At 36.5% G+C, this 27,651-nt stretch overlaps 2 protein-coding genes across 2 annotated transcripts; both read left to right on the top strand.

Annotated features, from left to right (window-relative positions):
* Nucleotides 1-986: 986 nt before the first annotated feature.
* LOC120306542 (gastricsin-like) lies at nt 987-8,331 on the top strand. Its single transcript, XM_039339958.1, has 9 exons — nt 987-1,143; nt 2,349-2,496; nt 2,933-3,050; nt 3,208-3,326; nt 4,243-4,442; nt 5,900-6,022; nt 6,607-6,754; nt 7,319-7,417; nt 8,050-8,331. The coding sequence occupies exons 1-9, from the start codon at nt 1,088-1,090 to the stop codon at nt 8,203-8,205; spliced, it is 1,167 nt and encodes a 388-aa protein (XP_039195892.1). The 5' UTR covers nt 987-1,087; the 3' UTR covers nt 8,206-8,331.
* A 7,977-nt stretch (nt 8,332-16,308) lies between these two features.
* On the top strand, nt 16,309-26,392 carry LOC120306537 (pepsin B-like). The gene is made up of 9 exons (XM_039339942.1): nt 16,309-16,451; nt 16,714-16,867; nt 19,570-19,687; nt 19,907-20,028; nt 21,255-21,448; nt 22,092-22,214; nt 24,820-24,952; nt 25,501-25,599; nt 26,062-26,392. The coding sequence occupies exons 1-9, from the start codon at nt 16,384-16,386 to the stop codon at nt 26,212-26,214; spliced, it is 1,164 nt and encodes a 387-aa protein (XP_039195876.1). The 5' UTR covers nt 16,309-16,383; the 3' UTR covers nt 26,215-26,392.
* Nucleotides 26,393-27,651: the final 1,259 nt, after the last annotated feature.

Raw genomic sequence — 27,651 nt, 5'->3', positions numbered from 1 at the left:
ATGGGATGATCTCTTCCTGAGATCAGAAGAAGTGTTGGCAATTAGTATAAACAATATTATGTTATAAATTAGATGTTTGGATAGTATGATTTATAAGAAGAAAAATTCCTGGTCTCTGCCCCCCCCACCCCCATTATCAATTGCATTATAGTATAAATGCTCTACTCACTCTCCTATGGCTTTATTATGGGTGATTGAATCCAGGGATGGCCAACTTTTTTACCCAGGCTAACATATTTTGCATTTCTTTTATTTCAGCTGCCAAAAATGACAGGGGAAGGGATGTTCACTAGTATGTGTGGTTTGAAGGTTTCACATTTAAAATAAATGAGTTTGATTTTTTTAATCATTAAAAAAACATTATTTTTTTAATAAATGGTAAAAGTTACTATATTTTCTTTATTTGTAAAAATTACTGTACCATGGATAATTGTCATTGTGATGTTGGGTTTTGGTGGTACAATCCTGGATTATTTAGGGCATCCCCAAAACAGGGTATGGATTTTGCTTGCTTATTCCAGTTCTATCTCAAAATGGATCTCTGAAATAAATTTAATCTTTCCATTTAGAAGGTTACAACATGGAATTGTTGGGCTGCTGATATGCTGTAGGAAGGCCTTGGATGGAAACAATGTAGATTACATATCTGATTTCAGTGTAACCATATATTTTTCCATTTTAAATTCAGACCTATAGGCAAACAGTTTCCTTCAGCCTATCTTTCAAAACACACATCAAAACTATTGTCACATGTACACGTGGAAATATTTTAAGAGAATGATGATAAGAAGAACTAGTACCAATCTCTGTCTACAGAACATTATATAAACAACAGCTATTTTACTGATTAAATAGGTCTACATGAGATAAATTTTTACATGCTTTTGAGAAGAATCTTGATATGAACTATTATGATCCATTGATAAGGACTCATATCTGACTTTGTGGAATATGTTCATGGAAAAAAAAAAAGCCTCAACGGGGTATAAAAGAAAGGAACCTAGCATAGCAATCTTTACCTATTGTTCCAAGTCCTTGCAGGAGCTAAAAAATCCAATTTAGCAACTGCCTTTGGGAAAAGAGGACCATGAAGTGGCTAATCCTTGCACTAGTATGCCTTCACCTCAGTCAGGCTATGATCAAGTGAGTATAATATAATTATGTTATAGCTTCAATTGTCTTTCAGATGCAGTTGCTCTCTTAGTAAAAAAAAAGTTTCAGTTTTTCTCTCACACACAATTGTTTTCTTTCTTAAATGATTTTTAAGACTATCTGTCTGTCTGTCTGTCTGTCTCTAATTGCTACCAGGAGATATGGTGCTGGCTGTCTGCTTTCCTAGCTCTAAAAAAGGAAGTCATGGGGACAGTGGACATTAGACTTGATGGCAGTGTACCTGTCTTTGAAGACCATCTGGTGGGAAACTCATGGACTTCCTTGTGCAGTTGGTTGACCACTGCTGGACTAAATGAGTCAAAGGTTTGATCCAGCAATTCTTGTTAAGGTCATTCCATTTCTGTATTAGACTGAGGTCCTTTTCCTAAAACATTCAGAAACTTTAATGCCTTTTGACCGTAGTTTCTGGAACAAAGTATGCCTTTGCACTTTGTATGCCTTTGGGTATGCTATCTTAGTCTACAGTACTTTTATCTTATTTTTTTCATAGCATTTTTGCTGAAGAACTGCATCTCCAAATTTAGAAGGGTCTATGCTGAAGAATAACTGGATTTACTTTATGTTTTGGCTCAAAAATAGACAATTAGGTAGAATTTTCTTAGGGATGTAGGATTACAGCTAAAGATGTATATACTAAGATAAGTCGCTACAACTACTAGGAGACCCTCAGATGCATAATTATAATTAGGATTAACAACCATTCTGTGTAGCTTTTATGATAAATAACACCTCTATTTCCTATGTGGATATTTTTTAGGATGATATAATACATTTTTTGTCTTGCACTGGGCCGATAATTCATCCCATTTTATCTTCTTTCTCCAAAAATAGTGAATCAGATTCTGGAATTATGCTAAGTACAGTCTTAGCTTCCAGAACTTGATAGAATAGACAATATTAGAACTCTTGTTATTATTCAGATTTGTAATGCTGTTGTAGTATAGTAGAGTTGAAAGGGGGACATTGGAATTCCTCAGTCCGATTTCCTGCTCAATGAAGAAAAGATTTAACCCCTGACAGAATCAAACAGAAGTTAGCATAATTAATTAAATGATACTGAGTTCAATCTAGGTAAGCTCTTAGACTACCTACATGATCTCAATGAAAAAACCTCAATATGGGAAGTATCTAGAGCTGCCATTTTGATTCTCTGTTTAACTGCCTACCTCACACAGAGTACCCTTAAAACGATTCAAGTCTATGCGGGAAGAGATGATGGAAAAAGGTGTCAATGGACCACTCCTACACAAGTATTATGATCCAGCCAGCAAATACATCAACCGGTTTGCCGTTGCTGATGAGCCTCTTGCTAACTACATGGATGTGAGTATCTGGTTAGTTAAAGGAAAACTATCACAATTATGGTCAAGATGAAAACTAGAAAGGAAGAGTTTACATTATTTGAGAAAAATCATAGGCCTGGTTTCAATTACAATTGTGGTATAATATGGGTAACTAACATCAAATACAGTTACATGTACCCAATTAACAATGAAGCAGGTATGAAAACCTAAAGTGTACTGATGTGGCTATATAGTACCTACTTTTTTTTTTTTTAAAAAAAAACCCTATTATGAATCAGTTGGAATTGTAAAGCCATGCCCCTAAAATTTTTATATTTATATTTTTGCCTATAGACATTCCTAAAATATATTGAAGAATATGTGTACAGAATGTTCTGTTGGATGTGTTATGTCCTTACATTGTCAACATTCAAGTGTGGAAGCCCTGAATGATGATCATGTTTTCCTTTTTCTAGATGTCCTATTATGGAGAGATCAGTATTGGAACTCCACCCCAGAACTTCATGGTTCTCTTTGACACTGGGTCATCCAATCTCTGGGTGCCATCCATCTATTGCCAGAGTCAGACTTGCAGTGAGTATTCTTGCTCATTCATTTAAGAATAAAAAATACACAATTTGTGGAAATGCTTTTCTTGTCCTTCACACCCATTATGATGTTATTTAAACCTGGTTTTGTTGTTGATTTAAAAGTAAAACATTGTCTCCCCCGCTCTCATTTCTATCACCAGGCAACCATGCATTATTTAATCCCAGTCAGTCTTCTACTTATTCCAGCAATGGACAAACTTTTAGTATACAGTATGGAAGTGGTAGTCTCAGTGGGGTCTTTGGCTATGATACTGTAACGGTAAGTAGCAGTTCTCTCCAAGTGGAAAGTATTTGCTTGACTTGATACTCTTAGCACAAGACAATATTATTGATATTATACAATGGGCAGCATTGGTTTGGTCAGTGACTGAAATCAAAATGATTATAATGATAGATGGTATCAAATCAAAATGAAATCAAAATCATTATAATGATAGTTGGTAATGAATCTTGAAAACATTCAAGCCTGCAAATACTTAAATCTCATACATGTAGAAAGAGATTGGGGTATTTCCACTGGTCTTACCTTCTGCTGAAGTATCATAGGGTTTAGCTATTTTCCTCATATTGTTGTCTAGAATTTTGATGGATGAAGACGGGAGAGCTGCTATGGTAGCTGGTTGATGTGGATGGCACAAGGAGAACATCTAAAGCACCTCCCAATCCTTTCTGAAGATCAGTGGATCAGCCTGGGCAGCCTGTTGTGGGAGGGGAAAATACTAGGAGCTGGTGGTGATACAGAGTAGGAATTCAACCAGTGTTAGCCTCCTGCTCTGAGATCCCCAAATAACTTGCCTTTTGTCTTTTCCATGTCCAAGTATCCATTTTGGTGTTCTTACTCCAGCCCTATTCCTTGCAGATACTCTTCTCATGACATTAGCTCTTCCAGTTGATTGTGTAATTATGTGTTGAACATTTGAGAATATAAGAAAGCCTGAATGAGGGTTCTCTTGTTGAATCTATCTGTTTATATCAAAAAAGCATAACATCTTGAAATCTTTTAATATATTTCATGATTAACTGACCATGATGTTAGACGGGTTTCCCATCCTCTAATACTCTGCACAGTGAATTGTTTCTGTATTACAACAAAATAGATTAGCTATCCATAATTTCTGTTAGGCTATTATGACATATACTTTTCTTATCTTATGACTCGTCCCATTTCTTTGTAGATCCAAGGCATTCCTATTACCAATCAAGAATTTGGCCTAAGTGAAACTGAGCCTGGCACCGCCTTTCTCTATGCAAGATTTGATGGCATCCTGGGTTTGGCCTATCCTTCCCTTTCTTCTGGTGGTGCCACCACTGTAATGCAGGGATTGATCCAGGAGAATTTGATTGATGCTCCTGTTTTCAGTTTTTACCTGAGTCAGTAAGTATAAAGTCCTTTCTTTCTTTCTTTCTTTCTTTCTTTCTTTCTTTCTTTCTTTCTTCCTTCCTTCCTTCCTTCCTTCCTTCCTTCCTTCCTTCCTTCCTTCCTTCCTTCCTTCCTTCCTTCCTTCCTTGATTTGACTGTTTCAGTTTACCACAATTATTACCCACTTGTCTTCTATACCTTGTATACAACTTACACCCTTTGTCAACAAGAGTTATAGAGAGTATTTCTATGGCTGGAATTTCAAAATGGACAACTTAAGATCACAGGGCCTTTTTGTCCTTTGGTTTCTCACATTACACATTTCTTTTAGGAAGCTATCTAGTGAAAGTTTCTGTAAAATACTTATAGTGGATTCTCTTTGGATTACAGACTTCAGATTCAAGAAAGCACTTCTTCATATTAATTTAAAATACAGAGAGAGAGGTTTTTTTTTTTTTTGAAAATATCAACTTTACATTGCTATGTAGTACCAATACTAGGTGGTACTGAGGAAGAATAATTGCTCTAAAAAACATCCTATCAGTTTATTTCAGGAAAGAGATTTGAACACAGACCCTTTTGATAGTGATCACTAAAGTCTCAACCTCTCTAAAATATTACTGAGTCCTAGCCATGAAATGTTGCTCATGCCTTTCTTATAAAATTATTAGAAAAATGCTCCTCTAGTTGTTTCATCATTTTTCCCTGTTAAAATAGATTCTACTTTCCTTTGTCTACCTTATTCTCAGGGTGCTTTAGGATTTCTTCAGAGTTTTAAAAATGGTTCTTGAAATTACTGAGATAGAGAGTATTATTTTTTTTTACCTTATCATAGTTGTCTTTCACTCTGTGTACCTCCTGATTTGCCTGATGATCTTGTAGCACTCTTTAGCATCTTTCCAGGATGGACACAGAGAAAAGAAAAGACCTATTACCTGTCATCCTGGACAATAGATTTAAGATTTAAGATATCAGAATCAGATTCTATATTAGTATTTTGAAACATCTAACTATATGAGCAGTTTGACAGTTAACCAAATACCCAGAGAGGTGCTGGGCTCCTCTTCAACAGATTAGTTAGAGAAGAGCATTGTGAGTGACCATCCGTGGCTGGTTTAAACCAATGTTTTTCACACCTGGCAACTTTAAGATGGATGATTTCAGCTTCCAGCATGCTAGCTAAGGAATTCTGGGAGCTGAAGTCTACCCAACATAAATTGCCAAGTTTGAAAAATCCTGGTTTAAACTGAATTCTAGCCCTTAGTGAGACTAGATGGCCTAAATGGCCCCTTCTATTTCTAGAGTTGCATCATGTCTTCTTTGGCTTAAGGCAGCTCCTCAAGGAGGATATTTCCCAGTGAAAAGGCCCTCATACATAGGTCCTTTAGTCAGCTAAAATGGAAACATTGGTATGAACCAGCAATATATCTCAACAAGATTGTCCTTCTGGCTTTCTCCACTGATCTTATTAGGCAGCCAAGCTCCCAGAATGGTGGTTCACTTATATTCGGAGGAGTCGATTCCAATCTCTACAATGGTCAGATTTACTGGACTCCAGTCACCCAAGACTTGTATTGGCAAATCGCGATTGATGGGTAAGGTTCTTTTCAGTTGTAATATTTACCGAAGAGCCTGATGGAAAAGCAACAGAAGCTTAAGCCTTACATGAGGAATGATCCCTCGGAGATGGATTTTGAAATTCCTAGGTCAAGGGATACCAATGGGGCCCCAGAGCCATTCAGAATGTTGCAATTGGTAGATTTTAATATGACAGAAGGCAAAGTATTAAATGGAGAGGTATTCAATTGAATGTAATATGATTTCATTGTTATCCCTTCCTCATTCTCGTCTTTATTTTGGCTCCACTTAATCTTGGGGGGAATCCCTGGCTTCCTATACCAAGACATCTCTGATTCTATTAGTAGCAGCTGGTCAGTAGTCATTACTATTGTACTCTACAAATACGGTTTTCCAGCTTGCTTTTATTTCTGGGACAATCCACTTTTTTTCCTCTTTGGAACCCACCCCCCCGACTCTGGTGGTCATGGGCAAAACAACAAGCTGATTTTATATTAAAGTAACCACAGCTGCTCCCGTTTCAGTGATGCTACTGGGTATCTTTTGACTAAGTGTGCAAGAACAATATAACAGCGAGTATCTCTGGACTTTCTTTCTGTAGATTCATGGTTAACAACCAAGTCACCAACTGGTGCAGTCAGGGCTGCCAGGCAATTGTGGATACTGGAACATCACTACTCACTGTTCCTGGGCAGTTCTTTCAAGAGCTGATGCAGAGCATTGGAGCTCAGGAAAACAACAATGGCGCGGTATGGAAAAGTTGCTATGTGCAGGGACGAAAAAATCTGAGTGAAACTGGCAGTCCTTAATTTCTGCAAGATACCTGGGATACTTTTATTGTGGGCATGAAAATATTTCCCAGATGTATCCAATACCAGATGATGGAAAAACCGACTCCCTTAATACTCATTTCATTTATCTTGGCAACAGGAATTGTGAGGTAGGGTGGGAGGAGAGAGAAAATGTACAGCTCCCTGGCAGGACACCCCCCCCCAGTTGCTAGTTCTTCATTTAGCTTTTGTCAAAGTAAACTGAACCAAACAAGATGCCAGTGCAGGTTCAACTCCCACCCATCAGCCAGTATAGAGAAGAGTTGGCTTTTTCTTAAGAAGGCTAAAGTAAGAAATAGATTTTTTCCCTTCTAATGCATCTTGATATTGAATTAAGCCAGTGTGCTTTTACAGGAAAGTAAAAAGGTGAAAAGGGGAGCAGAATGCTGTGTAATTTACTTATTTACTGTCTAGTTTATCCCTTAGAATACTGTACTTATGGTTTTTGCACATTTTCTCTTTATTTTCTTTCCTATTCTATAGTTTGTGGTTAGCTGCAATAACGTTCAATACATGCCCACTATCACATTTGCCATCAATGGAGTTTATTTCCCCCTGAGTCCATCTGCCTATGTCCTTCAGGTAGGTCATTCTTTTCAATAGCTGTTTTCACGTTGGACTTACCTTGTATCAGCCATTTATAACTGCTCTATTGAAAGACGTAGCACACTGTATCTCTTCATGTCGTTTCATTCTCCTCACTGTTCCATGGAAAAGCAGAGAGCGTGACTTTGACATGTTCTGATGGGAAAGGTGAAGAAAAGAACTAAAAAAGTTGACAAGATATTATATAAAAAACATTACCTAGATATGGGACATCAGAAAGTGCAGTATGGTCTAAAGTATGATGCCATTAAGAAAATAAATATTTGAGAGGCTTGGGTAATTGAAGCCAACAATTTGTTTCCTGGTGGTCCATGTATTGAAACCAACAATACTTGTGATTTAGATCATACTTTTCCTGTAGGGAATAGAGTAATAATGAACTGAGCAAGCCTAAAAATGTGTTCTTTAAAATGGAGTTATAGAATAGTGTATAGTTTTGTGGTTAAAAATCTTGCAGAGTGTTATATGTGATTACAACTGTAGAGAGTTTGAATACTGAAAGTTAAACTTTGCTTTTGCAAGTTAACTGTCTCAGGTTATTTCTGATATTTTGAGAAAAATGCCTTAGCCCAAGAGTTTTAATGCAGTCTATGTCTTTTCCTCAATAGTATTCTAATAACAATTGCCAGATTGGCATGATGCCTACTTACCTGCCATCCCAGAATGGACAACCTCTGTGGATCCTTGGTGATGTCTTCCTCAGGTCCTACTACTCTGTGTATGACTTGGGCAACAACCAGGTTGGCTTTGCAGCAGCAGCATAAACATATCCAACAGTCTTGTGCAGGACTTTGCATCTGCAAAAATCTTCCACTAAAACTGATAATAAATCAAAGTTGGTTTTCTTCCCAAAGTAACTGGAACCAAATAAAAAGTGATTATGCAAAGAACAGTCTCATGTTTGAATTTTTGAGAACATGTACAGGAGTGGTGGTTGGAAGAAATATGGCATCTCAATATTTTCTTTGAACAACAAAATTCCTCTATTTTTTAAAATAAATTTAAAATTAAATAAATTTAAATTTTTAAATGTAAAATTTAAAAAATTTAAATCTATCCTTATTACAGGAGCTAAAGAAAGATTATGTAATATTTTCTTATTATTTGCTCTCACATCATAACTATACATTCTTTGTATAGTTGTCTTGAATAGTAGTATCTGCAACCATAGAGTGCCTTTTTTAAAATATAGAAATAAAATTGAATATGGGTCCTAATTACTCCATTAAATTATATAAGAAAGAAGGAATACCTATAGGTAGCTTTCTGTGGGGATCAAATCTGGAGAGCATATACTGAGTATATACCAAGTCAAGCATGTCATGGATTTTGCTGGAAAATAATGGCTTACTATATTGATCTATCATTTTAAGATGACCGCACATCTTATCTTCATGCAACCCTTTTCACATCCTTTTAAACATCAGACTACTGCTCTGATTGTTGTTGTTATGAAAGTATGCAATGACTGATTATAATACTGAAGAGTCTACAGTGGGGGGGGGGGAGGATTCCACATCAACACCTTTTCATGAATACCCACTTAAGCGGGATCATCTCTAAATCCTCAAAATGTACACAATGAGAAGGAATATCTTCTCTTTCATAGAAACCTCAGTAAACTTAATTTAGTAAACTTCCACTTAATGCAGTTCACTGAGAGCTAGAAAAAAAATAGTGAGTGATGTTCCTGAATGTATAGATGTAAGACGGATAAACTCCATATGATTTATTATTCGAAATGTGGTGGAAAGAAAACAAATGGAAGAATTAAAAGATTTTTAAGACTAACTTTATAAAAATGAAAAACATGACCCAAGGTGTCTTCTAAACTTTAAAAAGATGCTGATGTAGAGTCGCATTTTCTATTTGAAGCTATTTTTAAGCATATTTATTTATTTGATAAATTTATTTGCTGCTTATCTCTCTGCAAGGCTACTCTTGGATAGTTTCCAATAGTAAAAACAAAGGAATGAAAAGACGTGTAAGCATAAGAGTAACAAAAAAGTGAAAGAATAAAATAAACAATGAAAATACAGTAATATGAGATTAAAAAATGGGAGGCAGGTAGCAGGGAATGCAGGGGACAGATGTGGGGTTTGCTACCAATCTAGTAGCAACTTCCAGTATGGTATTCCCCCATTGTGTCCCCACGCAACATTTGGCAGAGTCAGGTCTTCAAGCTCCTGTGGAAGGATAGGAGGGTGGGGGCAAATCTCACCCTGGAGTTAGCATGTTCCAGAAGGTGGGCACAGAAGTCTCTTCTGGAGCCCAACAGTCAGAGTTCTTTGACTGACAGGATCCATAGCATGCTATATGATGTAGTGATGGATACTGATGGTTATGGGCTATCTATCTAATCTATGAATGGCTTTCCTGTCTAGCTGCTCATAGTCCCTTGATATTGTTTTCAAGTTCCTTGTTATACCCTTTGTCCCAACAAGAGGAGAAAGGGATAATCTGTGGGCTTGATTATTTTGGGAAGCCTCTCTGTCACATCTTTTATTTTTTCATATTGGAGACAATATACCTACCTTGGTAGATTGTCTGGTCTACAAATGGCTGATTCTATTCCTCTGGAGCAATGAGCCACCTATCACCAACACAGACTTTTTTTCCTGTCACTGGAATATTTGAATGAAGTCGCTTCTCCGGATGTCTGCATGTTTTCTTTCAGGGAGAGCATATGAAATCGATTGTTCCACTCCTGCAGGACTAGACTGGACAGTCTTCTTGATTATTATTTTTTTGTCATGTGAGTGACATGCTGCCATCGACCTACCTAGTCTAGGGGGTTCATTTTTCCTGGTAGTTGTTTGTTCCTTTCTGTATTCAATTTGGACATGGACTTCTGCTTTTACTGGGAGTTCTTCATTTTCTTGGTTGAGTCTCAAGAGTAGCTAGACTTGCCTTTAGACCCTTCAGTTTTTCTTCCAGTATTCTAATTAATTTACATTTGGTGCAGGTATTTTGGGTCCTCTATGGGTATGAATACATATATGGTACATTGATGCAGTCTATTAAAAACCAAGATTAAAAACATGTGGACAGTAAAATGTTTAATTTAGTGTCTTTTAAAAAATATTTCTGTTTTTCTATCATTTTATTTATAGCATTATGAAGAATATTAATAGATTGCACAGTGTATAGATGTGGAATCCTTGTTCTTACCAGCACTCTTCATGTATCTATGGAATCAAACAGGATTGGAAAGGACCTTAGAGATCTTCTATTAGTTCAATGGCCCACCCAGTGATGGAGCACCCACAACTCCAACACACAGGCTATTGTGAAAACAGCAAGCACTTCCTTTATTTCCCTCCCTCCCAGGGTCTGCAGAGCAGAGTTGCCAATAAACAGCCCCCTTGATACAGCTGAAAATAGAGAGAAGTCAAGAAGAAGAAAAAACAACCCCAAACCCCCAAACCACTGGAGGAATCGACCTCCAGTGACTGAAAGTACAGAGACATAGTGAGGAAAAGAACTACTTCAAAAGGAGCAAGATCGCCACCTGATGGCCATTAAATGTGACAACAGAGAATAAAAAGAAATCCCAGGGAGAGATAAGAAAAAGAGCATGATTTGTAAGAAATCATCATATACTAGATAGCAATAGAGAACTATAGTGTAAAGAGTAGATAGCGTTCCTCAAAGTGGTCAGTATTAACTCCCAATAGGACTATCTTATTATTTGAAGCCCTATTATTTAAAGTAGTATTTATTACATTATTTGAATTACTTGAGAACATAGAGACAATACAACACATAATAACAGAGTTGGAAGGGATCTTGGAGGTCTTCTAGTTCAACCCCCTGCTCAGGCAGGAAACCCTATACCATTTCAGACAAATGGTTGTCCAGTCTTTTCTTAAAAACTTCCAGTGTTGGAACATTCACAACTATTCCACTGATTAATTGTTCTGTCAGGAAATTTCTTCTTAGTTTTAGATTGCTTTTTTCCTTGATTAGTTTCGTTGCTTATTGAACTGCCTTCAGGTGCTTTGGAGAATAGATTACTCTCTCTTCTTTGTGGCAATCCCTGAGATATTAGAACACTGCTATCATGTCACCCCTAGTTCTTCTTTTCATTACACTAGACTAGTGATGGCGAACCTTTTAGAGACCGAGTGCCCAAACTGCAATCCAAACCCCACTTATGTATTGTCTGGGGCTGGATGGGCGTGGCCCATTGGGTGGGCGTGACCCATTGGGTGGACATGGCCAATTCAGTGGGCGTGGCTTCAGTGCTAACGGCAGACTGGGTGGGACTAAAAAGTTCAATCAATCAATTCCAACTTTGCGATATCTTTTTTTTCCCATGAGAATTTGAAATTGATTGATTGAACCATTTTTTTTGAGCACACGGCGGCAGAGGCCTAAAGTGAAAAGATTTTATAAAACCCAGCTGAAGGCCTAGGCCTGGGGCAATGGTGCACGTGCCCACAGAGAGGGCTCTGCGTGCCACCTGTGGCACGTGTGTCATAAGTTCGCTACCACGGTACTAGACATATAAAAATTTCTGCAACCATTCTTCATAAGTTTTAGCCTTCAGTCACCTAATCATCTTTGTTGCTCTTCACTGCACTCTTTCGAGAGTCTCAACATTTTTTTTATATTGTGGAAACCGAAAATTAATGCAATATTCCAAGTGTGGTCTTACCAAGGCATTACAAGTGATACTAACACTTCACATGATTTTGATTCTTTCCCTCTATTAATGTAGCCTAGGACTGCATTGACTTTTTTGGCAGCTGCAGTACATGCCTGGCTCATATTTAAGTGATTGTCCACTAGGACTCCAAGATCTCTCTCGCAGTTATTGCTATTGAGCCAGGTACCACCTATACTACCCTATACCTATGCATTTGTTTTTTCTTGCCTAAATGTAGAACCTTACTTTCTTCACCCTTAAATCTCTGTTAGACAGTGCACAGTGATCAGGTCTGTGAAGATCCTTCTGTATCTTGAGCCTATCTTCTGGAATTTTAGCTATTCCTGCCAGCTTGGTGTCATCAGCAAATTTGATGAATTCTCCTTCTAAATATGAGTACAGTATTCCATACAATCATAGACCTTAATAAAGCAGGATTCCAGTTCACAGAATGAAGTTTACAGTATGTATATTGCAGCAAATATGACAGTAGATTTCCGCAGATATCCAAGTGAAATATATGGCAGTTAGACAGGTATCTTCTAACAGTTTCTAAATTTTGTGCATTGAAACAAACACTGAACAGGGCTCCAAAGTTAGAAATATTTAAAACATTTAAACAATTAAAGTGTGGCTTTATAATCTCTCTCTCTCTCTCTCTCTCTCTCTCTCTCTCTCTCTCTCTCTCTCTCTCTCTCTCTCTCTCTCTCATGGATCAATCAGAAAGACTAGGGCTGAACTTAGCACAATTTAAAATCATTTCCAATAAAAAGTTTTGAAATTTGTTTCAGTGAAAAAATATTTATAAACAGTGTACAGGTAGTCCTCAACTTACAATAGTTCATTTAATCACTGTTCAAAGTTACAACAGCACTGAAAAAAGTGAGTTATGACCGTTTTTTACACCTACAACTGTTGCAGGATCCCCATGGGCATGAGATCAAATTTCAAATGCTTGGCAACTGACTCATACTTATGACGGTTGCAGTGTCCCAGGGTCATTTGATCACCGTTTGTGAGCTTCTGACAAGCTAAATCAATGGGGAAGCCAGATTCACTTAACAACCATGTTGCTAACTTAACAACTGCAGTGATTCACTTAACAACGCTGGCAAGAAAGATTATAAAATGGGACAAAATTAACTTAAAAACTGTCTCGCTTAGCAACAAAAATTTTGGGCTCAGTTGTGATAGTAAGTCAAGGACTATCTGTATTAATAAGTGAATTGGTGGTTTCAGACTCAAATTAACAGATTTAATAAGTTAGGATTTCAATAGTTCTACTGTATGCTTGGATCTAACTCTTTATTAGTTTCCAAGGTTATCTGTAAAAATGAGCCAACGTTTTATGGAAAATAAGCCTTGACTTATTTTTTTAATAATAACTGAACTCAAACAGAAACTGAACTTACTAAGTTCTTGTCACAGCAGCTATCATTACTAACTTGTCCTCTATTACTTCTGTAACATTTGAGAACAGCCTTCAAAGAAACTGATTATATTATGGCTGATTGATAACTTATCACTGATTTTCTTTGCTATTTTCTTAGCAAAATTTTGATAATCACTCAACTTCTTTTGTTGTTTAAAAAAACAAGGGCACATAGTATTTAAATAGATTCTAATTAAAAAATTGCTCTTCTATCCTACCCAGGAAAGCAAATGTGGATTTTTGATATGAATAATGATATAGGTAAACAAAAGTAAAGAAAAAATCAGCAGAGGACAGCTATTGGGAATATAAAGCTAGGGACACAACAGTAATAACTCTGCACCTAATTTTTGGATCGTATTGATGAAGACATCATGAAGTGGGTGGTTCTGACACTAATGTATCTCCACCTATCAGAGGAAGTGGAGGGTGTGTGTGTTTCAATCAATTGTGGCAAGACTAAGGATCTATAAGGGTTGGGTAACTGAGGACATACATTGCCAAAATTACATGGAAAAGTCATAATCTTATCTTCTTATCTTCATATAATTATATAAATAAACTGACTTAATAAATCTTCCCTGAATTTTTAAGGCTCTCATTTTTTAATCCATTCAGAAAGAAGTCCAGAGCTGGTTTTCTATTTATCTGCTTTTGTAGCCACAAAACCTTTAAAACTTTAGCATATTTATTTCATAAAGGAAATCAACCCTCACTGTTCTTTAGGAGAGGTACTGAAGCTGAAGGTCAAATACTTTGGCCACTTAATGAGAATTGAAATCTCATCAGAAAAGACACTGATGTTGGGAAAGATTTAAGCAGTGGTGGGATTCAGCCAGTTCGCACCAGTTCGGCAGAACCAGCAGCTAATTTTTTGTTGCCCAGGCCCAGAGTGAACTTCCGGAAGCAGCATCCACACGAGAACCAATTGTTCACATATTTGAATCCCGCCACTGGATTTAAGACAAAAGGAGAAGGGGACAGCAAAAGGATGAGTTGGTTAGACAGTGTCATTGGCACAATGAATATGAATTTGGGTAAATTCCGGGAGACAGTGGAAGGGGGGGGGACTCCATGGTCCATGGAGTTGCAAAGAATCAGACATGACTTGCCAATTGAACAACAACAACAATAAATAACATTTGTACTTCCCCCCCCCCCCGAGAAATCATTCAGATAATTCAATCATTCAATCCAAATTCTTTTGTATATCCAGTAAGAAGGAGTTATACAAATTCATTTTTGGGTTTCTCCATATTATTCCTTACGATGGTTAATCCCTCTTCAAAGTAATTTCAAAATTATCCATTGCACCTTGTCCTTGATCTATACATTGATTACTCACAACAGAATTTGTCCATTTTATCAAGAGGTTTGTCTATTATTTTTTCAAAAAGATAGGCAAAAAAGCACAATAACTCCTGTTATAGAATTCTGCCCCATTTTTTTCTTATCATAAAATATGAAAAACAAACACCATTTTTTGTGAGAAAATTTCTCTAATTATATTAAAGCTATAACTCCAAATCAGTCTGGACCCTTAATCCATAGTTATTTATTTATCTTATTGTATTCATTAGATTTTATCCTGGTTTTATTACTTTATTAACTTTTAATTTTTAATTAATTTTTTGAAATCCATATCCTGGGTACTCTTTTGCTGTATAATCCAAAAACTCATATATTCCAAAAGTTCTTAAAATCAAATTTGTACAATCTTCCTCTAAGGGCTACAGGGACACTTCAAATGAATACAGGAAAATCTTGCTGACTTGAAGCGGCTTTGTCTCTCCAACAAAACAGCAATAATTACAAAAAGAAATCCAAAAAGTGATTAGGAAATAAGACTCAGTAGAACTCAATGTCCATAGAAGGCTGTGCTGCAGGGGTGAGCTTGATAGCATCCAAACTTCCAACTGTTCATAAGCCACTCACAGAGTGACAATTTCTGTGGTCTACTCAAGAAAAGTGGCTGTCTGGAAGTGTGAATAATCTCAACAGTCCGTTTGGAGAGATTTCCCTGGACTGGATCCTGCATCCAGGAGTGATTTCTTTACAAATACAGTACAATCTTATAAATCAGTGGAATGTCAGCTCGTCATGGTGCTCACTGGAAGTCATTGTGTAGAATACTAATCTATGATTATTAAATAAAAATATGGAAATCTGAAATAGTAGTTCAGCTTATGTTTCTCACAGATAAATGAAACGTGAAAAATGTTTTCATAAAATATATGAAGGATTAGTAGAAAATGTGAGTTGGAAACATCTCTGGCAGATTGTTCCACTTGAGAATTTGGGATTCTTTTACTTTCACAACTGGGAATGGAAGGATGAATTGACGCAATCTGGTTCTGGAATATCAAATTTCATGCAGGAAAGAACCACCATGTTTTCCAAGATTCAACAAAACTTTAATAAGCATAAATTGTATAAAAAAATAACCTTGTCTAACCTTAAAAAGATACTAGAGCAACTGGGATTATTCATTCATTTTCCATTAGTTCTTAAAACAATGGAACAGCTTCCAAGGAAACTGATTATAGTTTTCCATATTGATATGTGATCATATATTATCTTTGCTAGCAGGTAAGGCTTTGCGAAGCCAAATTCTATTAGTTTTTTATTTAACATCAAGGGCAAAAATTCAGTTGAAACTAAATCAAACAGAATTCCTATTATCCAAAAGAAAACAAAATATGTTGGTATTGGCTTGTTACAATAAGATTAAACAGAGAGATAGGGGCACAAGAACAAAGAGATTAAATAGCAGTGAACAGTTGCCTTGGATATAAAAGTGGAGTGAGAGCAGCCTAGTTGTTGGCAAAATTTTTGGATTCCCTGAGATAATCCCCCACGATGCCAAGCATCATGAAGTCGTTGATCCTGGCATTAGTTTGTATCCACCTGTCAAAAGGTATACATAGGTGAGTATCTCAGTTAAGATCATATATTAAATGAAAATAGCATTAAAAAATCAAGAGCACATCACTTTTAGTCAAAAAATAATGGCAAAAGTACGTTTTTATTGTTCCATGGCAAGCTTTAGCATTCTGCTTCTTTGCTTAATCTCCTGTTTGTGTCGTATTTGTTCGGTGGGATACTATTGTTTCTAGTAACAAAATATTAAAAAATATACAGATTGTTGTGATAGTCAAGGACATTCTGACTATCTTTCTTGGCATGTAGAATCATTCTGAAGAAAGGAAAATCCATTCGTGAAAATATGAGAGAGAATGGAGTGTTGGAAGAATTTTTGGAAAAATACCACATTGACCCTGGATTAAAATATCAGTTCAATAAATTTGGTGCTACATATGAACCAATGACCAATTATTTGGACGTGAGTTTTTTCCTTTTCCTGCTCCATCTGACTTTGTAACTCTAGCATTTTAGTTTATTATTGGTACATTGTGATAGCTCTTCTCAGAATCAAATAGGATGTTATTTATGTATAATGAAGTATCACTTAATTATTTCATCTTTTCTTTCTCCTATGAGTAACTGTAAATTGTCTGCTAATGCCTGAGCATAGGAAAGAATACAATCCATTTATTTATTTCAGTCAATTTTTGATGCTACTTGATTATTCAGCAACATCCAGGAAAAAATAGTTCTCTGTATTTTATTAGTGTCACATGATTGGATCACTGTTGGAGCATTCACTGCTTCTGGGGGCAGGTTGTTCCACTGGTTAATTGTTCTAACTTTCAGGAAGTTTCTCCTTAGTTCTAAGTTGCTTCTCTCCTTGATCAGTTTCCATCCGTTGCTTCTTGTCCTGCCTTCAGGCATCTTGGAGAATAGCTTGACTCCCTCTTCTTTGTGGCAGCCCCTGACATATTGGAACACTGCTAACATGTCCCCCCTCGTCCTTCTCTTCGTTAAACTAGACATACCCAATTCCAGCAACCGTTCCTTATATGTTTTAGCCTCAGTCCCCTAATCATCTTTGTTGCTCTTCTCTGTACTCTTTCTAGAGTCTCAGCATCTTTTTTGCATCGTGGTGACCAAAACTGGATGTAGTATTCCAAGTGTGACCTTACCAAGGCATTTTAAAGTCGTATTAATACTTCATGAGATCTTGATTCTATCCCTCTGTTAATGCAGCCCAGCACTGTGTTGGCTTTTTTGGCAGCTACAGCACACTGCTGGCTCATATTTAAGTGATTGTCCACTAGGACTCCGAGATCCCTCTCACAGTTACTACTATTGAGCAAGTTACCCCCTATACTATACCTGTACATTTGTTTTTTCTTGCCTAAATGTAGAACCTTACTTTTTTCACAATTGAATTTCATTTTGTTAGATAGCGCCCAGTGTTCAAGTCCTGTATTGTCTGGCATGATCTGTTTTTGACAAACATGTGTTGGCTTTTAGTAATGACTTTGTTTGCCTGTAGGTGTTCTCTGATTCGTTGTTTGATTATCTTTTCCAGAATCTTCCCAGGTATTGAGGTCAGGCTGGTAGATCTGTAATTTCCTGGATCCATTTTTTCCCCTTTTTTGAAGATGGGAACTACATCAGCTCTTTTCCAGTCCTCTGGTAGTTTCCCAGTGCTCCAGGATCTTTGAAAAATATAGTTTAGTGGTTCTGAGATCACATCTGCCAGTTCCTTGAGAACTTTGAGGTGTAATCCATCTGGTCCTGGTGATTTGAACTTGTCTAGGCTGGAGAGGTGCTCACTTACCATTTTCTTGCCTATCTTAATTTGTATTTCTATTCTGTTTTTTATGGCACTATTTTTGATAGGTTGGTCTCTTTTTTCCCTTTGTGTAAAGACAGATGCGAAAAACGAGTTAAATAGTTCTGCTTTCTCCCTGTTGCTTGTCACCTTCTTGCCACTTTCACCCACTAATGGACCAATCATTTCCTTCACTTTTTTCTTGTTCTTACATGTTGAAAGAAGCTTTTTTTGTTATTTTTGACTTTGGTCACAAGCCTTAGTTCATTTTGAGCCTTAGCTTTCCTCACTTTATCTTTGCAGGCTCAGGCTATTTGCTGATATTCTAACTTAGTTATGTGTCCCTCTTTCCACTTTCTATACTTGTCCTTTTTATCTTTCAATTTATCAGAGAGTTCTTTATGCAGCCATGCTGGTTTCTTTTGAGAGCTGTTATTTTTCCTCTTTGTTGGTATTGTGCTAGATTGGGCTTTTATTATCTCACTTTTCAAAATTTCCCAAGCTTCTTGAGTTGTTTTCCCCTTGAGGATTCTCATCCATGGAATCCTTCCCAAACGTTCTCTAAGTTTATTGAAATTAGCTCTCTTAAAGTCCAAGACTCTAATACCCAGATATGTCCATCTTATTAAAGAGCAGCTTAATGTAATATGTATTAGGGATTTTTTTTTTTTACTATGACTGGTGAGCTTTCGGGGTTAGGGCTGCAATTCCTCTTTATTGATTTACTCCGATTAAATAAAAGACAAGGCAAGCAGTCCATGCATAACTTACTCCCAAAGAAGTGACGTAGTCTACAACTGGAATCATAAATCTATTTACTTCTGAATAAGTCACATTGGATCCAAATACTATATTTGACAGTAACAAGACGCCTTGGTCTTAAAGCATCATACAGTCCAGTGTACTCTCTTCAATGAACACTAAACCGTTTGGTTTATTTGTTCGTTTCATACCCAACACCGCTAAAAAGACAAATAACCCTTCAGATTTTAAAATGTTTTTTTCCTTTTTTCATGGAGAATGGGCAAGGTGAGAATAGAAAATAACTGTTTTTGTGAATGAATAGAAATCTAGTTTCTGTATAGGGCTGCCAAGATTTGCACTTCAAAAATCTGGATACTGTGAGATGGCAGCAAACAGTGCACTGTGCCTCTTTGCTGCCATTTTGTAGTCACCTGAATGTTTGTAGCCCTAGAAGAGGTTCCTGTAGTCATAGAGATACTTCTGAGGTCCCACTAGACGGCAACATTTCAGGGAAGAGTGTCTCCCCTATTTAATCTCTAGGATGGGCATGTACTGTCAGGGAGAGGTAGCTATTCCGAAGTTTTTGTGAAACCTGCCTCATAAATATTTTTATTTGACAGTCTTATTACTTTGGAAAAATAAGCATTGGGACTCCACCACAAGATTTTCTTGTTCTTTTGGACACCGGCTCTGGTACTCTGTGGGTACCTTCTACATATTGTAAAACAAAGGCCTGTGGTGAGTAATCCGCTCTCTTGCTGAATGTTTTGAATGTCTGCTTCTAGAGAAAATATTTATTTTTGTCAAAACCAAATACATCTCCCCTTATTTTAAACCATTTATACCTTGTCCATTGGCAAGGAACCTTTTTCAGGGTTGCAGACCGTAACTCAGTTTTCAAGTCACTACATATAGAGCAAAACTCCTACTCTTTATTTTTTTCTTGTTTTGTTGTAGGAAACCATAATGTATTTAACCCAAAACAGTCATCTACTTATTACAGCTATAGTGAACAAATTTTCGTCCTGCGCTATGGATTTGGTGACTTGAGTATAATGCGAGCTTTTGATACTGTGCGGGTGAGTGGATTTTAACCAATTGTTAACCACTGATTCCTTAACTATGTTACACTAATTAATTCATTAGGATTAGCTCTTATTTATTTACACTTATAATTATAACTCTTTTAGGGGAGCAATGCATAAAATAAGCATTAAAATGATCATAAATCTAAAGAGAATAAACATAATGAAAGTAAATTGTTAACATAATAAAAGCCATAGAAACAGTGTTCTGATTAAAATGATATACTAATCACTTTCATTATTTCTTAAATGGATGCAAGAAAGTCACTAGAAAAGTTTCCAGTGAGAGGGTGCTATTCAAAAAGTCTGGTCTTGCAGTACTCACCTGCTCTACTTTTTGTGTGTGTGTTACAATGTCAATAAAATAAAATAATCTTGAAATCCTGTAAGGATGAATTATGGCAGTCAGACATCTGCTACCATTGGTGGGTATAACTGGCATATTTGTTAAAAATGATATAATTAATTTAGGACAATGGCTCTTAATGAAATTCTACCACATCTTTATCCTATAATTGGGGTAGCTCTTATCAGCATCTGCAGGGGAGTAAAAAAAAGGCAATATAACAGAAATACAGCAATGTTTTGTATTTGTAACGAGCAACAAAAAGAACATCTTGACTATTTTATTGCTTCCCACAAACAATACCATTTTCGCATATGGATAATCTCAACTTTTCAGCAAGCCACCACTGCCCTTACTAGACAGTGGCAAACCATTTCCATGCTATTGCAAACAAAGTGATATGGAAGTCACCAGAAATCAAGCTTGTGTCTACAACAAATTTGGCTACAGCCATTTTGCTTTATCTAGGTTGCCACAAAGATGGGAGGGGATGTGAAGGAATTCTGTAAGTTCACACAATTAAATGTCCTATGGGAACCAAGGTTATTTTTGCCGGTTAAATTGGGAGGGGGAGCAGTTTGGTAGAAAGCCTGCGAAACTATTCTATTGGGAAATGTAGTTGATTGCATAGCACTGGAATAGGAAGTTTAACTTTGTAACAGTGTGACTCTTTGGGGGGAATTTCAGACTTGGTTTCGCTTTTGACCATGCCAATACTATGTAAACAATAAACATGTTCTTTGAGGTTGTTTTTAGCCTCAGATTTCTGATTTATTTGGTCTAGTCTATCAGAACCTTGATAGCTTGACTTGAACAAGACATTATGCTTATCATATATCTTTATGGATTACCATTTTTCAATCTTGTCTCTCAGATCCAGAATATTGTAATTCAAAAACAACTGTTTGGATTGAGTGTGGATGAACCCAACTATCCCTTCTACTATAGTGACTTTGATGGCATTTTGGGTTTGACCAATCCAAATTATGGGGGATCATATATACTCTTGAACCAGATGATGAGTCAAAATCAGATTTCTGAACCCATTTTTAGCTTTTACTTCTCACGGTAAGATTAACCGCATCATATTTGTGACATAGCATGTAAGAATAATTATGGTTTTCTTCCAGAATGAGTTATGTGGAATACAGCAATTTACTTTTATTTCATGGCTCAATCCCATCATCACAAATATAATCAAGTTCAAGCAATGAATAATATTGAAAGAGAGGGGAAACATCAGGATAACAAAGAGACTTAAAATTATTTTTGAGTTAAATCATTGCTGGTTTAAAAACGTATGTTGTTAAGTGAATATACTAAGGATTACTTTATTCAGAGTACATGTGTAAAAAGAAGAAGCGTACCCTCATGAGTACTTTTAATTATATTCTTATCTCACAGTTGGAATTGTGAAAAGTTCAATGTTTCATAGCCTTTAAAAACATGATTCTCAGTGGAGTTGAATGAAGGATGCATATGTCAATGGGGGAACCTGGGATGGGTGAATATTCAGAGTTAATGGACAACAATCTGTACTCAGTTTACTTCATTGTTATTTTTTAACAAACAACTTTTTTTTTAATTTTCTGGCCACATTTCCTGGTGAAAATGATCCTACGGTTGTTTATTCTATACAAAAAGTCCACAAGCGGATGAAAAGCTATAGCTAATACTCTTTCTTTTGCCCATTTTCTCATTCTCTTTTCAGCCAACCAACTTTTCAATATGGAGGAGAACTGATATTGGGAGGCATTGACCCCCAGATGTACACTGGGGAAATTACCTGGGCCCCTATAACTGACCAGTTTTACTGGCAGATCGGTATAGAAGAGTAAGTGATATTCTTTCTTCCTGATTTATATCGTCCATTTTATTTGAATGAGCTGATGGAAAGATATTCTTTTTCCCACTGGTTAGCTGCATTAGACTTTTGGCAGAACTGATTAATCTAACACTTGTTTGTTACCTCTAAATATGTTTGTGGCAAGGAAAAAGAGACAGGCCTTCTTCTGCCTAGGAAAAAAACTTGGAAAACAGATGGGCACTTCTCACCATCTATCCACCCACCCATCCATCCAGCCAGCCAGCCAGCCAGCTTGCAGCCAAATCCTCAATTGGCTAGAACTATATTGCACCATACATTTCAAAAATCCTGGAGCACCGGGGATGTACCTGAAGATTGGAAAAGGGCTGATGTGGTTCTCATCTTCAAGATGGATCTGTAGCTGGCTGACTAACGGTACTCAGCGAGAAGTCCTCAATGGTACTACATCCACATGGAGAGAAATAAGCAGTGGGGTACCACAAGGCTCTGTCTTAGACCCTGTACTCTTCAAAATCTTCATAAATGACTTAGATAAGGGAATAGAAGGGAAACTCATCCAATTTGGAGATGACACTAAACTGGCAGGAATAGCCAACACCCCAGAAGACAAACTCAGGATCCAAAAAGATCTTGACAAACTTGAACAATGGGTCATATCCAACAAAATGAATTTTAATGTGGAGAAAAGCAAAGTTTTACATTTAGGCAGGAAAAATCAAAGATATAACTACAGATTAGGCAAGATCTGGCTCAGAACCAGTAACTGTAGGAGGGACTTGGAGTCCTAGTGGACAATCACTTGACTATGAGCCAGCAGTGTGCAGCAGCAGCCAAAAAAGCTAATACAGTCCTGGCTTGTGTAAACAGAGGAATAGAATCAAGATCACTCAAAGTATTAGTACCGCTTTATAAAACCCTAATAAGACCACACCTGGAATGCTGCAATCAGTTTTGGTCACCATACTACAAAGAAGATTTGAGACTTTGGAAAAACTTCAGAGAAGAGCAACTAAGATGATCAAAGGCCTGGAGACTAAAACATACAAAGAATGGTTATGGGACTTGGGTTTGGCTAGTGTAAAGAAAAGAAGAAACAGGGGTTACATAATAGTAGTATTCCAGTATTTGAGGGACTGCCACAAAGAAGAGGGTATCAAACTATTTTCCAAAGCACCAGAGGGCAAGACAAGAAACAATGGTTGGAAACTGACCAAAGAGCGAAGCAACCTGGAATTAAGGAGAAACTTCCTAACAGAGAGGACAACTAACCATGAAATAGCTTCCCTTCAGTAATCGTGGGTGCTCTATCACTGGAGGTTTTTAAGAATAGACTAGACAGTCACTTGTCTGAGATGGTATAGGTTCTCCTGCTTGAGCAGGGGGCTGGACTAGAAGACCTCCAAGGTCCCTTCCAGCTCTATTCTATTCAAATACAAATTACTATTCTATTCTATTCTATTCTATTCTATTCTATTCTATTCTATTCTATTCATCTGCCATCTTTGGGTGGAGTGCAGAACACTAAAAAAACTTACTGTAAATATAACACCTGTGTAAGAAGCAACAAAGAAAACAGACCAAGGAGCAAGATGGAGTCAGCAGCAACAATAATAGAAACAAAATTCACAATGTCAAATCATCTTAATAAATTTAATTATGAAAAGAGCAGTATTATGGCAATGTTTTATTTGTAAGAATAATAAAATATTTTAAAACAACTTATTAAAAAAGGCTTCATCATTGAAAAGAGTGAGATGTAATTTTCAGGTGAGTTTCTCATTAGGGAAATTTGAAACCTTAACTTCCATCACCACATTCAAAGCCCTAGAATTGCAAGCCACAAGTTTGAATTAAAAATAAATAAATAAAAAGAAAAGTAAAGGTTGTTTTAAATACAAATAAAAATAAATAAATAAAAACGACCTTTCCATCAAGAAGAAGGAAGGCCTTATGAGTTTTAGTGTACATTTATGAAGAAAAGTTAATAAAAAGCCATTAGCAACACAATCCTAAGCATGTCTGGTCGAAAGAAAATGTTACTGAATTTAGCAAAGTACACCACTGAACAAATATATTAAATAACTTAATATACTATGGAGTATGAAATCAATAGAGGAGATACATTCTCTCACACATGAAGCTATTGAATATTTAAAGCTCATTCATTTTGCTTTTAAAAATGTTTTTGTTGGTAATTGGCTTCCAAAATTTCTAGTAGAGATCTTTCCAAGGATCAATTGCAATATTCATGCCTGTTTACTTCTGTAAATGCAGCAGAATGTTTAGTGGACATACTAATTGTAAAATATTGACCAATATTTATGCATGGTCATAACTATAGTGCCAATATTTATAGCTACTCCTCCATGAAGTATGGCATCTGCATTTAAATGTCCCATTGATTCTTGATCAGCCTTCCTCAAATTGATGCTTTCCACATTTGTTAGATTTCAACCATCCTGAGCCATCATGGCCTTTGTGGGCTATCTGGTCGGTAAAGGCTGATTAAAGGCTGTATGTAGAGTCCATAGGCTTTTATTTGTTTTACCAATTGTTGTCTGCTTTAGTTGTTTGTAACTGTTTTGGTAATATTTTGTGTTCTTATCTATAGATTTTATATTGGCAACAAGGCCACTGGCTGGTGCAGGGAAGGCTGCCAGGGCATTGTGGACACGGGAACATTTTGGCTAACTATTCCACAACAATATTTAACAGATTTTGTTCAGACTGTAAATGCTGGTTCAGTAAGTAGAGGAAAGAATTTTGAACAAATTTTGTGATTGTTCAGGGAAGTATTACTACTACAACTCAAGAAATCTATCAGTTTTGATTTCATGTAGTTTCTCATTTCTTGTTCTTATGTTTGTTTTGGCTGCTTTCCATAATAGGATGTGAATGTGTTGTTGTATTTTATCTATGTGAGAGTTAGTATGCATTTTGGGGGTATTTACTGCAAAATAACAGAGGGTGGAGGTTGCATGCTATTTCTTACAATATACCTTTTTGTGCACACTTGTACATTGCTGAGCTACAATATAGAATACAATTTTTAAAATTGTAAAAAAAGAGTTTTGCTAGTGGTTTGCAAGTAAGCTCAGAAGTATAAAATTTAAGTCTACTAAAAATAATTATTTTTTTTGTCACTCTAGTAGCTATAAAAAAATCTGTATATCATTTTATTGACCCAAAGACATTTTGCACAGCTTAAAGGCAAATTTGACAGGCTGAAGAAAAGGTTTCTTATTGCCTTATTGCCTCAATTTAACCTTCCCTTACATTTGTTCTTTCACAGTATGCGGTGGACTGCAACAATGTCCAGAATATGCCTACCATTACCTTTTTCATTAATGGCTCCCAGTTGCCACTTCCTCCTTCTGCTTATGTCTTCAATGTAAGTATGCTTTTCTAAATTCTCCAGTGCATTATTGGAAACCATTTCATTTTAATGTTCCATATCTCAGTAATAACCTCACATAGAAATAGCATTATGCTCATGCTACTTTATTTATACAGAAAATATGTCACTTAATTTGGAGCTATCAGATCTGTAATTTACCTTCTATAATTCAGTCAGAATACTTGCAGATGACACAGGTGGCTGCCCTTGAAGAATCAGCTGCATACTGAGGCACATATAATATGGATTTTATACCATGTCTTTGCAAGGAAGCCCTAGAAAATTATTCTGCTAGGCAATTACATAATAAGGTGGAGAACCCGAGTTAGACAATGTTTTTATGTCATGTAATTTAAACACAATCCAAATCCAGATTCCATTAAAATATGCTTGATGTTCCTTCTTTTCTGCAATAGGGGCAGAATCTGAAACAATTTATTTCTTTTTCTTTTACAGAATAATGGCCACTGTTCACTTGCAATTGAGCCAACATATTTAACTTCCTCAACCGGGCAGCCTTTATGGATCCTGGGTGATGTCTTCCTTAAAGAGTATTATTCTATTTTTGACATGGGAAACAACCGGGTTGGTTTCGCCCTATCAGCCTAAACAAATACTAGTTTTCTTTCTGGATTAATGGAGCTGATTTTTGGATCCCAACAAAATATTTCTAATTAACTTTGTACAGCAAATTGTATGTTTCTCAACTGACATCCAATATTAGCCCCTTTACCTAAAGTTTGTTCACTTATCATTGCTACAAAGAAATAAATTCGAACATGCCAAACTAGTGTTTGTAATATTCATTCTTTAACAATGTATATATTTTGGGTTTCCTTCCACAACATATTGTTTTTTATTCCCAATGAAATTTATTCTTTTCTCAATTGCTTTTTTGTAGTAAGAGAAAAAAAGGGAAAAGCTGGTTCAAAATATGGGAGAAATGAAAATGGAAAATAATACGTACTAACTGCAAAATGTCATGCTTGAGATAAGGCATTTTGGTAAATTTTTTTTCTTAAAGCATTTTTCTAGAAGGAAACATGTTTTACAATACTGCCACCTAATGGACTTTGGTCTATTTGTTGGCTCAAAAATTTGCATTTATTTCAATTATGCTTTGCATCCAAGAAGCTTCTTCAGTTCTGACTGAATTGTAGACGATGGAAGGATTTATACTCCAGTCCTTTTTCATCTAGTCGCTAGCACTCTTTCTGAGATTGTTGTGGCCACTTGGAGATTTTCTGTGCCCTCAGGATCAGATGAATAGTGCAAACGGGTATGGAACCAAACGGATATGGACAACTCACTACGGCCAACTCACCATGGGACAGCTCACTGCGAGTCAACTTCATAATTCCATTTACTTATTTAAAATAATTTTTAAAATAATTTTAATTTTTAATCTTTCACATTTTATTTTGTCCCTCCTTTGGCATTCTTTCTTTAATAATTATTTTGGACTATTCCTTCAATATTAGTATAACTCCTGTGGCAAGTTATTTTGTGGTGAGTTGGTCATAGTGAGTTGTCCCATGGTGAGTTGTCCTAGCGAGTTGGCTGCGGCAAGATGGCCATGGAGAATTGGTTGTGGCAAGTTATCCTAGTCCCTTTTTGGAACTGCTGAAAGGACTGTGCTGTAAACAGGAGATACATGGTGTCATATCGCTTCTCCTCTGTTGATAGAGGGCTGTTCAGTCTTAATGTATAGAGGGTCTCTTTGACCCTTCATTCAAACCTATGGTCCTCTCTATCCAGAATGTGGACTTTGTTATCTTCAAAAAAGTGACCTTTATCTTTCAAATGTAGGTGGACTGCTGAATCTTGTCCTAATGGTCTCCTATCTTGTGCCATGTGTTTGTGAAGTGGTTGTTTTGTTTCTCCAATGTACAGATCTGCACATGTCTTACCGCATTGTACTGCATATATCACATTACTCAGTTTGTGTCTGAGTGTTTTAAGGCCTTCCTTGACATGTTTTAGTTCTTTTTCTTTCCCAACTTTGCTGGTAGGCAAACTTTCAGCCCAGTGTAGAGTTCTGATCAG

This window comes from Crotalus tigris, unplaced genomic scaffold, assembly GCF_016545835.1.
Source record: "Crotalus tigris isolate CLP2741 ecotype Arizona unplaced genomic scaffold, ASM1654583v1 scf7180000017550.10884619, whole genome shotgun sequence".
Taxonomy (NCBI): Eukaryota; Metazoa; Chordata; class Lepidosauria; order Squamata; family Viperidae; genus Crotalus; species Crotalus tigris.
Note: the sequence above shows the minus strand (reverse complement) of the source record. Positions and strands in the feature narration are given on the sequence as shown.

Excerpts from the sequence above, each read along its gene's own strand:
- LOC120306542 (XM_039339958.1), top strand. The coding sequence starts at position 1,088 with ATGAAGTGGCTAATCCTTGCACTAGTATGCCTTCACCTCAGTCAGGCT. Across the intron at positions 1,144-2,348 it reads CTCAGTCAGGCTATGATCAA|AGTACCCTTAAAACGATTCA; the intron begins GTGAGTATAATA and ends TACCTCACACAG. Across the intron at positions 3,051-3,207 it reads TTGCCAGAGTCAGACTTGCA|GCAACCATGCATTATTTAAT; the intron begins GTGAGTATTCTT and ends TTCTATCACCAG.
- LOC120306537 (XM_039339942.1), top strand. The coding sequence starts at position 16,384 with ATGCCAAGCATCATGAAGTCGTTGATCCTGGCATTAGTTTGTATCCAC. Across the intron at positions 16,452-16,713 it reads CTGTCAAAAGGTATACATAG|AATCATTCTGAAGAAAGGAA; the intron begins GTGAGTATCTCA and ends CTTGGCATGTAG. Across the intron at positions 25,600-26,061 it reads CTTCTGCTTATGTCTTCAAT|AATAATGGCCACTGTTCACT; the intron begins GTAAGTATGCTT and ends TTTCTTTTACAG.